Source organism: Copadichromis virginalis, linkage group LG7 (genome assembly GCF_057382275.1).
Source record: "Copadichromis virginalis isolate Kocher_CV1m ecotype Utaka linkage group LG7, C_Virginalis_male_GT1.1, whole genome shotgun sequence".
NCBI classification, from domain to species: domain Eukaryota; kingdom Metazoa; phylum Chordata; class Actinopteri; order Cichliformes; family Cichlidae; genus Copadichromis; species Copadichromis virginalis.
Genome location: NC_140624.1, coordinates 23862646 through 23876390, shown reverse-complemented (window position 1 = coordinate 23876390; position 13745 = coordinate 23862646). Strand labels below are relative to the sequence as shown.

Genomic DNA, 13745 nt, shown 5'->3' with positions numbered 1-13745 from the left:
GGCAGAACCATTCTCTGTTTAGACCGTAGTGTTTTGAGGAAACCGTTTAACTTTCCTCTCACAGTATATGTTGTTTTGTACACAGTACATTTTGTTCTCTGAACTAATTAAAGGACCATATGTACAGTGATTTAGTCATCCCCTGGTATTAATGGTTGTCTGAGTCTACAATCTGAACCTGTTTGAACTCATTACTATCAATCTAGTGCCATTTTCTAAAAGTGTAGTTACACAGCCACTTTGGATAGAAATCCTTTCCAAAGTGCATATGTTAGGTAGTGTGAGCATTCAGCTGGAGGAGCGCCCTGAATGGCTGTGATACAGGGGGAGAGGTAACCACTGCCCGAGGCTAAGGATGTGCAAGCAGAGGAATCTCAAATATCTGCCAGAGAAACAGACTAAGAGCATCTACTAGTGGAGCACTGGCCAAATGTGGTCTCTGTGCAGTGGGAAAATGTGGAGCTGGAAACTCTACAGGGCACTAGGGAACAGCAACAATAAAATTTGCAAAAATAAAAGCCTTTGGGCTGCGAAGTCAGTTTTTAAAACATTAAGAACTGGGTTTTCTAAAACCGATTCCCAGAGTACTGTATGCTCTTAAATCTGTCCCACGACTTCACCAGAGAGAACAAAACATGTGTTGAGGTCATTTACTGCTTCAGATGCATTCATAAATGGTTTATATGAAAATGTCTTTCTTTATAATGTGAAGTACTTTACATGTACTTATATATTCACAATAGATAGATAGATAGATAGATAGATAGATAGATAGATAGATAGATAGATAGATAGATAGATAGATAGATAGATAGATAGATAGATAGATAGATAGATAGATAGATAGATAGATAGATAGATAGATAGATAGATAGATAGATAGATAGATAGATAGATAGATAGATTGATTGATTGATTGATTGATTGATTGATTGATTTGATGTGGATCACTGGGTCTCTCAAACACAGATTAGAATTGGATTCCAACCCTAAATAGGATGCCTGACTCGCTGTCTTTAAATGAAGCTCCAAACCCGAATTAGACAAAATTGGATAAATAGCAGCAACTTATTACCTTTTTAATATAAGGGTTTCATTATTCACAGCTATATCTACAGTACACTGAAGATACTCAAACTTCAACTTGAGTCTTACTAAACTGTTATAAATTTTATCCTCCTTTTCTTTTAAAACACTTTTTTGGATCCTTCATCCTGATTCTCCAGTTCCTATGAGCATAACTCCGTATTTCATTTAGTGAAGACTTCCTCCAAAACATAGGCTCTTTAAGCGGCTCTGATTAATCAGGGCCAGTATTTTCTTCATCTATTTCTCCTGGATCAGGGGGTGCCTACAGGGATTGTAATTCTTAGCGCTTGCCTTTTGGTGCTTTTATTTAGCCAGTGTTATCACTGGCTGAGGATGAAAGGACAAGGGCATGAGTGTGGAAATACTGAGGGTTAATTCTACTGTTGGCACTGGGGGTTAAGTAAAGTTCAGTGAAAAATTAAGGTAATGTTTCAGTTATGGCTTAAGGAAGAAAGTGTTCACAAGTAACTCATAGTTTTACACCTATTCCAGCAAAGAATCCTCTAAAAACTCAATCTAAAGATAAAAAAAATAGATTTTATGTTCATATTGTCAGCACAATAAAAATCATTAAAAAAATATGGTACAATGTACCATTTTAAAATGAATATAAATTTTTAAAGGCTTTTTTTCCTGTATTTTTTTAATCACACGTTAAATTTTGCCATTTACCATTTATGGAAACCAACATTGGCAGTGGTACTGGCAAAAATTTAACAGAACATTTGTTTTGTTTTGTTTTTTTATTGAAGTTTTTATTGAACCTGCTGGGCAGTAACTCCAACATATGAACAATGATAAAAATCTGACTATTAAATAAGCAAAACGTTTCCAAAACTAGTATAGTTTTTCATATTTTGGTTATTTTGCTGGGTGTAACTGACTCTGAGGAGCCAAATAACTTTGCAAACCTGTAACAGCTGACATCACCGCTCATGACATCCCAGTAGAACCTCAAAGAATATAAGTGCTCATTGCATATTTTTCATATAAACTCATTGCAACTGCCTTAACACTGGTAAAATATTTAAGCAATGTAAGTGAATGAGCAAATTGACAATGAAAAGATAATTGATTTTTCTGCTGTATCAATATTTTGGAAATTATGACCACTTAGTGTGGCATACACACATACAGATGTTGGTAATCTAATAGGCAATGCAGATCAGAGTGGTAATCCGGGAAGTGGACAGGGAGACCAGTGTTCAGCTGGAATGTTTAGACTACCTGAGCCCACAGACTAAATTTTGGATAGGCAAATACTGACTTTTCAGTGGTATTTTCCTTTGATCACCCATCATATCAAGTTATATTTAAGAGCAAAAGAGGCAGAAACTGGAACTTCTATCCAAATAATTTCCAAAAAGAACAGAAATTTCTAATTACTATATCTTGATTTGAAACTGTGGAGCAGGTGAGGAAAATGTGTCTCAACGAGAGGCAGCCAGAAAATTCAAGATTCCTGAAACTAGCGCAATGCACTATCACTGCATAATGGGTCGTGAAAGCAGATACATACAGATAACAACATATTTAGTTCTAAAAAGACAGTATATCATGTCATTTTCTTACTCTGTCCAGTGCTTACCCTACCTCCAGCCACTCTCCTGCTGAAGAGGATTCCCTGTGAGGTGGATTTCACGCAGGAACTGACATCCCTCAAGATTTTCACACACATTCTGCAGGTCTGAAAGAGAGCATGACACGTTTTTCAATATATTCTTCAGTTTCAATATAACTCCAACTTACAAACTATATCAACCTACATGAAATAAGCAGAGGTGTGTAGTGAACTTATATCCAAGTTACAAAGTTACAAAATTTTACACAAGGCACCGAAATAAGATCAACAAAATATAAAAGCAATAGTTCAAGTACGGTGAGCTGAAAGAAGAAGAAAAACCACAGGTTTTAAACTGGCTTAGGTGGTAAAACAGGTTGACCACTAATCACAGGATTAGCAGCTCTATACTCAGGCTGTCCTGAGCAAAACAATGAAGGCCAAGCTGCTCCTAACAGAGCAGGCGATGCTCTATTAGGAGTAGCGCTTGCATAACAGTGAACAAGAGACATTTGCTGAACCACTAAGGTAAAACAGCGCTAAACAAGCACAGCCCATTCACCATTTTATAAAGAAAACATGTTACCTGACAGGCAGTTGTATCTAAGATCCAGATTTTCAAGGGACACAAAATTAGACATGGAGGGCAGCTGAGTAATTCTAGGAAAATAAGAGACAAATTACATTAGAAGCTAGACCACATCTCAATGCATCGCTCATGTCACCGTTAAACACAGAAGCATTTTGAATTTATGCGACTGTGTGGCTTTGACTCGTCGTGGTTTTACAGAACCTACTGATTGCAATTTTTTATATCAAGTTACATTTTCAAAAGAAAGAAAAGCCAGAAAAAATTGTGGCACGTGTGTTATTTTCTACTTTGAATATATATCACATAACAAAACTTAGGCGAAGACAGATGGCAAGTAGTATTGGATGAATACTGGATACCCGTTTTGAGCTGCAGAGAGGTGCTGCATTAGAGGAAGCCAGCAGGCAGCGAGGCCGTGAAGGGAGGAGACGCTGTTGTCATCCAGATATAGCTCTCTGAGGAGGACCTGGTTGTTCAGACTCGGGGGCTGATGAAGCAACAGGACAAAGTCGTCAGTTAACACCCATCACACTGTGAGGTTAGACTAACTTCACACCGCTGCTCCTGCTGTAGCAACGAAACGACCTCATCCATCAATGTCAGTTGTTTTAGCCCTGCTATGCCTACTGCTATGAGTGCCTGCCACAAGCGAAGCTCGTCAGGTTCATTTTCACACTGCTTGTGAAGCACTGTGATAAAACTTTCAGGCTTGGCAAACACAAGCATAGTTAATCTGTGACTGAAAGATTACTGAGGATAGAGTGGGCCATTATCACATGTGTGCAATAATATACATTTTTAACAGCACATCTGCTGGACTGGAGAAAATTTGAAATTTGGCCAGGTAAAATTTATTTTCACAGCTGAGAAATGCGAATTAGCAAACAACAGCATGTGTTTGACTGAGGTACTTCTTGGATTAGATCTGATGGATCAGCTTCCTTTTTTTTTTAATTGAAATTAAGCACCTGATTTATATTTGTCATACTTGCCTGGTTTTAATTTTATTTTTTGAAGGTTTGACAATCATTTATCACTAAACGTAACTTCTGGAATAAGGGGAACTGTTTCTCAATTAAAAGGGCACGTAGTAGATAAAAGCAAAAGGATTTTAGGCTTAATTCAAGCCCATCACCTGTCTCAAACACCCACACCACTTTCTCTGCAGCTCTCGCAAAATTGCAACAGTGAACAGTGATATTAGATTTAGTGCTTCCAGTCATCTGCTGTGAGTTTTTACCTCAGTAAGGCCGTTTCCTCTTAGATCCAGTGTGTGAAGCAGAGCACTGTTCTCCAGACCCTCCACGTTGGCCAGGTGGTTGTGAGAGCAATCCAGGTGGAGCAGTGTATATACATCTCTCATCCCTTTGGTGTTGATCAGCTGGTTGTGGTTCACTGACAACCTCTGTAGCCTCCTTACAGACTCCAGACCAGCTAGGAAGCAGACAGAATATATGCAGAAAGCAGAGCATGAGTCTTAAAAGTTGACATGATACAGTCTAAAAAAAAAGTACAGTCTGTACATGGAGTCAAAATTGCAGTTTTCACTGCAGAGTGAATGGTGTGAAGTCCTCAGCAGGAAAGAAGAGAGATGCTGCCCTCTTGTGTTACATTACATTACATTGATTTTTTTGACCAGAAGAGGAAGTTTAGTTAAACCTGGAGGGAAACTTGGAATTCCTGATGTCCATCTATGATAGTCCTTTAGCATGTGAGGTAATAAGTAAAATGTTGCATGAAAGATTTTAGATACTGTTTGTTTGTTTTTTTCCATTTTCACGTTTATTTCTCAGGTTTGATAAGCTCTGAATGTAGTCCTTTAGAATTTCAAATGAAATATATGTAAGAAATGTATTGTAACTGCAGCATGTCTTTTACCAGGATTCTGATGTTAAGAGCCATAACTTTCATTCATTTTGTTAAACATAAAGAAGTCCAAATGCATTTGACATACTCCATAGACTCTTTTTATTTTGAAGTTTCACACTCATACTACTTTCTGTGTTTACATGGAACACGATGGCATCGTGCCTGTTCTCAGGTTAAGTGAATGCTGCTCTTTTTTGAGGATTTTAGACTTACCAGGTGTTCGGATCAGTCACGCGTTATCTCAAGCTGCTACACACACATTGTTAGCAAATAAGTATTTAAAACACAAACACTTTCAGACATTATACTGACGAAAAAATTAATCCGTTTTTCTTTTTTGGGGCTTTTTTCAATAGCTGTCAGTGTTTCATGAGTTCTCACCAATACGGGTGATGGAGTTATGCGAGAGATCAAGAATATCCAAATTCTCAGCACCATTTAAACCATGGATGGAAGTCAGCTTGTTGTGGGCAAGTTGAAGAACTCGTAAGCTGCTCATGTTTTCACAATCCACAAATGAGATGTCATTTTCCTAAAACAAAACAAAAGCAAAGCTGTTGTGACTGAAATGACTGAAACAACATGAAAAAAAATCACAGTAATGACTAGTTTTTTGTTATTTTTGTTATTTTTTAACTATATAATCACCTGTAGGTCAATGTACCAGAGCTCTTGTAAGTGGTTGATACCTTCCAATGATTTCAGTCCACAGCGTCTGAGGGTGAGCGACTGAAGTTGAGTACACTGGGCAAGGGTAAAAAGGCTACAGCCAGGTAAGTCCTCCAAGGTCACACTGGTAACCTGAAAGAGAGCCAAACATATTTCAGCGCTTCTGGATCTCAAATGAAAATAATGGGTTCTATGTGTGAATATTCTTTCCGAACACAACAAACATTTAAGTACAAAACATTTTCATCAGTGTTCCTGGATCACAGCTAAGCACACAGTATGTTACCTCCTGCAGGGATCTCCATCCTGTGGACTGAAGCAGAGTGTGTGGGCACAGAGGGGGCAGACTGCTACCCTCTGCCACCCTCCTTGGCCCTGTCCTACTCCGGACTGATCCTTTCTGCTTCCTCCTGTTCTGGCAGGACAGATTAGACCAACGGATGCATTCCTTCATCCACAACAGCCTCTTCTGCTCTGTGTGCTCTGGAAGGCCTGCAGGCAAAAAGCAAGAAGAAGTGCCAGGCTTTGCAGGATCTTGTCGGTTACTGGTTTTATACACAGGGATCTGACTGATGTTCTTGTTTAGGTTCTGTTGTTTTGCAGTTTCAGAGCTGACGGGGTCAGCTGTAGATTCACTCTGCAGTGAATTAGCGCTTGAGGTCCGCGTGGTGTTGCCTCCTGGGTGTGAGATCCTGCCAGTATTCTGAGATTGCATGCTGCTATTTTCTCTTTCCTTGTCTCGCAGCTCATTCTTACTTATGACTCGTTCTTTCAACTCTTCTTCTACTTTCCTTTCTTCTGCTTGTATGTTTTCCTTCACCTCATTTCCATAATCCTTTGCATCTTCCTTGTTTCCCGTCCCATCCTTCTTTTTTCCTATACTAAGCCCCTCTTGGTGTTTCTGCAACTCTTCTTGCTTCTTTTCTTTATCTTTTTTCCTCTCATGTTCCATTTTTGTGTTCTGGTCTTTATTCTCACAAATCTCTGGCTTGAGTTTTATTACTTCATCTGTGTTTCTGTGTTCTTGTTCTTCATTCTGTTTCATTTCTTCCATTCTCATTGTAATCAGCTCTTCTTTGTTTGTTTTAGTCTTTTCCTCCTTCCTCATCATATCTTGATTTTCCAAACTCTCCTCATCGTTCTTTTTCTTTTCCTCACTTTCCGTGAGTTGCATTTTGTCATCTATTCTTTTATTCTCATCTTTTCCCCTGATGTCTTCATTCAACAGCTTTTTCTTCATCTCGGGCTTTTCTCTTTGCTCTACCTCATTTCTTTCCATTTTATGTTCTGTAGTTTTTCTTACAATTTCCTTTCTTGTCGTCTCTTCCTCACCTCCGTTATCTATTCTCTTTTCTTCCTTAATACTTCTTATTTCTTTATTTTTTGTCTTTTGATCTTCAGTCATCTTCCTTCCAGAAACCTCTGTCACATTGTTTTTGACATCCATTATTCTTGTTTCCTCGTCCTCACTTTTCCTGTTTTTCTTTCTCTCCTTCTGCTTTTGCTTTATCTCCTCCACCTCTTGTATCTCTCTTCTCCTCTCCTCATCCTTGATTTCTTCAATTTTTCTCTCTTCCTCTTTCTTTCTAATCTCTTCTTCTTCCATTTTCTTCTTTACCTCCTCCCTTTCCCACAGCTCCTTTTGCTTCTTTTCTTCTTTATGTCTTAATTTTATCATGTTTTTCTTTTCCTCTTCATCCAATCTTTTCCTCTCTTCCAGTTTCTTCCTTTTCTGTTCTTCTTCACTCTTAATTTTCTCTTCTTCCTCCTTCATTTTCCTTCTGTCTTCCTCTTCCTGCTTCTTTTTCGCTTGCATGTCTTCATTTTTCCTTTTCTCTTCTTCATTTTTCCTTTTCTTCTCTTTGTTTTTCTTTCTCTGCTCTTCCTCAATCATCCTCCTCTCTTGCTCCACTTGTTTTTGTAAGTTACCAATCAGTTCCTAATTAGAGATGATATTTATAGAGTTACAAAAAAACTAGTTGCCTCATTTCTTTAATCTATTCTTTGAAATATATTAAGCAAACTACATGGAATTTACAAACATCACAAAAAGTATTCAATCAAAATGGAAAAAAGCATCTATAAGTACTAAATTTAAGGTGTGTTTTTGAGGACCACTGATTTATAAATCCAATATGTTCAGTAAATTGATTCTACCAAATGCTGCGCTGATAACAAATACCCAAAAGTATATCAAATGTCTAAAACTACAATGGTGAGCCTGTGCTCTACGTCACACTGCACACAAATTTGAAAAAAATAAAAAAATTAATTACCTGCTGAAGCAGCATCTCCTGCTCAAGTTTTTCCTGGGCTCTTTTCGCCATCAATTCCAGTTCCTTTTCATGCAGCTGGAACCAGAATAAATAAAACACAACAGGGTTAATTAATACAGCCATTTTTGCTGCATTCTGTATTTTCTCTGTGACAGTTTGCCCTCCGTACCCTTGTCTAGGGGTATGAAACATCTAATCCTGAGGCATCTGAATGAATACATTTATTTTCCCCACTCCTTAAGAACACAGTAAAACAACAGGTCCCTTGACTTTAGTGATGAATGCTGTACATACCAGCCTGTACCACACCATACCAGCCCATCATATTATCATAATACAAATGTTTGTCCTGAGAATCAGAACAGAACTGAGGGGGAAAAGGCTTTTAAATATGCTGGCCTGGTTTTCTGGAATAATCTACAGAAGGGACAGAAATTGTCAAAAATGGTTACGATGCAGGAGTTTAAGTTCATTTTAAAGGAGCGAGAGAATAACTCAAGCACCAATCTTGCTCCTGCCACAGTTACTGTAGAAGCACAGGACTGCAATCACAATACACTGCACTAATTACCAAAATGCTGCAGTACTCTACAGCTTACACAATAATAATCTGCAATCTATCCTAATTATTATTTTTTCTGTTCTCAAACTGTTCTCCCATTAGGAGCTCACTCTGCGTGGAGTTCGTTTTTCTCCTCCTCTCACCTCATGTTGTGTATTTTCGTTGTTCTTCTTATCAGTTTCTGACCTGTCTTCCCAATGTGATCTTTGTGTAAACTATGTTTGGTTGGAGGGTTCCTTTGTTACTACGCTCAAATCAGTGTTCCTCCATGTGCCAGTGAAAGCGTGACCACTGCTTTAATGCTGTAAATAGACTGTAGAGTCCAGGCTAGACAAGCTATCTCTTATGTGTTGTGCCATTTCTTAAGCTTGAGGTTGTTTAGTTTACCTACATAATTCATCTCAATGTTCTTGGTCCTTAACTGCGTACACAATATTACTCTGTTTAAGGCAGAGGACACAATCCTCGGGGTGGACAAACTTTTGAGAGTTTTGTTTGGAATTTGAAAGCCACAGAGACACAATGTTATGAAAACATGTGTCACTGTTGTTCCGACACTCCAGACACATAAGGAATCACCAGTGGTCTTCACTTTAGATGACACTTTAGCACTGCTTAGTTGTCTTCCCAGCGTAGTCAAATACCCAGCTGGATAACCACATTTACTCAGGCTCTTCTTGATATGATGATCTTCTGCTTCTCTGCCCACTGTGTCTTTGGGGATGGTGTTCTCAGTGTGTCAGTGTCCTAAAGACACACAATTTTTGCTCCAGTGGACAATTACAGTCAAACCTTTCATATCCTCTGTGGTGAGCTTGATCGGTCTGTGGACTAAGTCTGTGTACTTACTAAGTAAGGTATCAGCCATAAACATAAACAATGGCTCTGTGGTGCACCAGGCTATCAGAGGCCTCTTTTCCACTTCCTCCATATCCAAGTAAGGCTGGGTTATGTAATTACCCTTAAGACCAGCTTATTGTTTATTCGTAGCAATTATGGGATAGCTGCTCTACCACCTGGATCCAAAAGTACTATGTCGAGGAGAGAAAAAAAAGTCAGAAGTAACTTACTTTCTCTGCCTCCATTATCTTCCTCAGCTCCTCCTGGAAGTTAATTTCTCTTTTTTGCCTTTCCTCGTTTTTATGCATCTCCTCATCACAGTGTTTCTCTGGTGCTATGTCATGTTTGCTAAAGTCCCGGGCCAAATATTTCTCAGTCTCCCAACATCGATCTGTTCCAGCTCCATCTAAGACAAATACAAAAATGTAAGGCTTCAATAGTTCAGTAAGCAAGAAAGGAAAGCCATGCATATGTAGTTCAAATCAGGCTCAAAGTAAGACATGCCTTGCCTCTCCATTGATTGTTATGCACTAATAACAAATAACAACCAAATTTCCTGCATAAAGAATGATCCAAATCTAATCTTTTTTCTAAATTTACATCAGTGACGTGGCAGTGATTTTGAGTCCATCTACATTATATATGATTTAACTAAAATATACCTCCAGGAAGCTTGATCACCATTAGCTTTATGCTTTCAGTTGCAAATTTAAAAGTCTATTCACAAGACAGGATTATCTACCTTTTCATGTTACTGAAGTCGTGAGTGACAGCAAATTCTATGAAAGTAGTGACGTCTTGTGGCAAACTATGTTACCTTTTACCTTTATTTCGAGTGTATTATGGCTGTATTATGCAACATCAGAACTTCAGTAACCTCAAAGTTGTTCACTTTTCTGGCCATTTCTAAAGTTTTGGCTGTCTCTCTGATAGTTTTTTTTTCTTCACTTTTTTCACTCACTTCCACTAACATCTCTTTTGGCCTGATATTATAAATAATTGAAATTACAGTATAAAGCTATAAAAACAAAAATTAAACACATCGAATTGAATTGACTTGAATTGAATTGACTTGAGATATTATATCTCCTTCATTTAAAATTTAAAAAAAATGATCAGGCCTCACATGGCCACTGCTTGTCAATCAATTATCCCATTAAATTTGAACCTGGGGGAAATAGGGGACTGAAGCAAAAAAGAAAGTCTGTGTCAGGATCTGGAGGTTTGACTGGAAAGTTCCACCAGGCACCTGAGTCCCTTGGTCTCCACCCCTGGGCGGAGCCATCATCTCTCCTGCAGTCCTGCACACCTGAGGCTGATTCTGGGTAATCAGGCTGAGGATTTAAGCTCCACTCAGACGCTCCTTTGCTGCCAGTTTGTCAATGACCTCACGTTGGTATCGGTGCTAAGGTTTTGCCCCATGCTCTTGCCACTTGTTTTGCTGCCTACTTTGGTTTCCTGTGCTACAGTTTTCCTGGACCTTCTTTGCCATTGCCTTCAACCTCAGCTCTCCTTGGATTATCTTCGCATTCTGGAAAAATACAAAGAACCTCACCTGCCTGCCCTCCAGCCACCACTCACCACCTCGGCACTCAGGTCAGCCAGCCTTTTTCAGTACTCACCTGGATTCTCTTCGCCTCTCCCTCAAAGCCAAGCTCACCCTGACTATCAGTAAGCATTGTCAGTCATTACCACCTCCGCTAAATACCCTGCGTCTGGCGCCTTCTTAACCTTGTTCTCCTTTCTTCCCAGATGCACCCGCTCCATCCCCGTCGCAACCTGCCAATTCCCCCTTCACCCCCACTGACCCACGGCCGCATCATTAGTAACACTTTGCCACAAATTCACCTGTTGACTTCATAATAAAACACTGTAAAAACGTTTGAGTCCAGTTTAGCTATTGGCCTGTGTACTTCAAGCACATGCTGGTTGTTTGATCTACAATCAATTGTGGTGATGTACAGAAGCAAAACTACAACAATGGTGTCTTTGTCCCAAACAATACACATGTACATGTTATCTACCTTCATTATTAGGCCACATGGACATATTGTGAGTCAAAGGATTTTGTGTCACTATTCGTGTTTGAAGAAGGGACCCATCAGCCTTTTTTTCCTCATTTTCTGTTTCACCACCCACCTGTATCAGTAAAAAGAAATCATTTTTAAAAATTAGGCCACGTGACATATTTTAGATGTAATAAAACAACCAAGATTAGACCGTTAAGACCAATTTACCTGTTCATTCACTTTCACCATATCTTTGCTGACTTCATTTGATAGCCTCATCATATTATCAGTGGAATCTGATGGTGTGAAGTCTGACATGGAATTCAAAGACAGTGCAGACAAAATCCAGAATGGTGAGGAGATAATCTCAGCTTTATCACCGTACACATTAGTTAAATGCTGTAAGTTATTACTTACCTTCAAGTTCCTCAAGGATAAGTTTCTCACAAACTGCCGCTCTAGTTTTTGATGTTTCAAAGTAGCTTAGAAGAGCTGGTGGGAAATTATCTGAAGCCTGCGGTCAGAAAATAGGTTAATTATTATTTCTGCTTTCGCCACAAAAGGAAAATGTTAATATAAGCAAGCAATATTAACAATATTAGCAAGCATTGTGGGGACAAAAGTGAAGCAATAACTCTTACTGATACTAAATCCATTGTCTATTCTGCTTATGGGTCAATCGGTTTCCTTATTGATTTCTGATTAATTTTAAAGTAGGCCAGCAGACGTTCAGGGAGAATGCAAAAGTAGAAAAACAAAGTAAGGAAAAAAGGGTCTGCACTGTATGTGACCCACACATACAAAAGCTCAAAGGTTTTGGGGTCACTGTGTTGCAATTATCATTTTGTTTTCTAAGCAGCATTCATAAATGGCATTACTACACTTAAAGAGATATTAGTCCAATGAACTGGACAATTTGGTACCATTTATTTTTATTTGGAAGAATTTCTTAAATCCCATCCATACTCACTATATGAAAAAGCAATAGTTGGGATGTATAAGTCATAAGGCAGTAAGTGGATTTACGGAGGGTCAGCTTATGTTGTGCATAATTTATCTTCTATCCATTATCCGTTTAGCTTCGCTGTCCTGTTCAGTGTCACTCTAAGCTCATGTGTGGCTCTCAAACGAATCATCCTGATGCTTTTGTGGTAGAGATATAAATTAAGGTGTCTACCCTGACAAATAGCTGTTAATTTCCAGCTCTCCGGGTGATAGAATGTATGCAGAATTGGACAAAAAATAGTAAATGAAGAGAATATTTTGGAGAATAGCGGAAACATACATGCATGTGCTGTATTTTTAGAACGAGGCCCACACCCTTACCTCTTCTTCATGACATGAAACATTTTCCTGTTCTTCTTCAGTTTCGTCAGAGGTGAATGGCTCATCCAGCTCCAGCATGACGATTTACTTATCTGTCAGAGCAGTGAAAATGAAGGCATGATTAGACGGTCTGCTAAGTTTCAGTTGCTGAAACCATTTACTGTAACACGTTTATCCAAAGTACTCATATTTACCGTTAAGTTATACGTAATTATTTAAAATGTCCTACCTGGATACAGCACTAGTGCTATACTCGCTTAGAAGAACTTGGCTGAAAGATCCTCTTGCGTCTAGACGAAGTTCTGTCTCTATGGAAACAACGCTGTGAACTACGAAGTCTCGAAAGGGACTTACCGAACAAAACGCAAAAGAAAAACTAATTCATATTTTAAATGGAAAAAGGCGGCTTACATTTTGTTTTTAATTTTTTTAGACTGCATTTGTTGTATTGACGTCAGTATTTTTATCTTCATTTTTCATGTAAACACCATTAGAAAAGGAGTCCTTTTCTAATGGTGTTTACATGAAGAATGAAGAGGGCGCTAATTTAGGCATTTTTATGTGTGGCACATACATTGTGTCCTTAAAAAAGGAAGAAGAAAAAAGAAAATCACGTGTTGCTTGCTATAAAAATGAAATGATTTCAAAATGCCTCAAACGTTGGCTGCAATTTAATAATTCTATTCTTGAATTATTTTGATCCTTGGAAACTTCCTAACGCACGAGACAAAGAAAAAAGAGTAAATAAGCAGGCATTTATTTAATTTTTTACATCATCAGTTTAAATTTCCCGTTGATCAACAGGCGACCAGAACAGAGGAAAAAACTACCACAAGATGGCGATCACAGGCAATGGCTTAGTGCACATCACGAAGGTACACAGCTCTAGAAGAAGCCCCTTATAATGCGTGACAATAACTAGAGAGACAATATACCAAAAGTTTCATCTTTT

At 38.6% G+C, this 13745-nt stretch overlaps 1 protein-coding gene across 4 annotated transcripts in view; it reads right to left on the bottom strand.

Annotated features, from left to right (window-relative positions):
- lrriq1 (leucine-rich repeats and IQ motif containing 1) overlaps positions 1-13120 on the bottom strand; it is a 38380-nt gene extending 25260 nt beyond the window's left edge. For 3 of the 4 annotated variants that reach the window (XM_085462615.1, XM_085462617.1, XM_085462616.1), the window contains exons 1-14: positions 13023-13120; positions 12794-12885; positions 11885-11981; positions 11696-11778; positions 11483-11597; positions 9689-9864; positions 8057-8131; positions 6067-7719; positions 5760-5912; positions 5493-5643; positions 4483-4676; positions 3602-3729; positions 3237-3310; positions 2683-2776 (exon numbers count right to left, since the gene is read on the bottom strand). In XM_085462615.1, coding sequence (XP_085318741.1) covers positions 2683-2776; positions 3237-3310; positions 3602-3729; positions 4483-4676; positions 5493-5643; positions 5760-5912; positions 6067-7719; positions 8057-8131; positions 9689-9864; positions 11483-11597; positions 11696-11778; positions 11885-11981; positions 12794-12871 — 3071 coding nt within the window. In that variant the 5' untranslated portion in view covers positions 12872-12885; positions 13023-13120. The remainder of the gene's footprint in view (positions 1-2682; positions 2777-3236; positions 3311-3601; positions 3730-4482; positions 4677-5492; positions 5644-5759; positions 5913-6066; positions 7720-8056; positions 8132-9688; positions 9865-11482; positions 11598-11695; positions 11779-11884; positions 11982-12793; positions 12886-13022) is intronic. The other variant, XM_085462618.1, reaches the window with a different exon arrangement.
- Between the last annotated feature and the right edge of the window lie 625 nt (positions 13121-13745).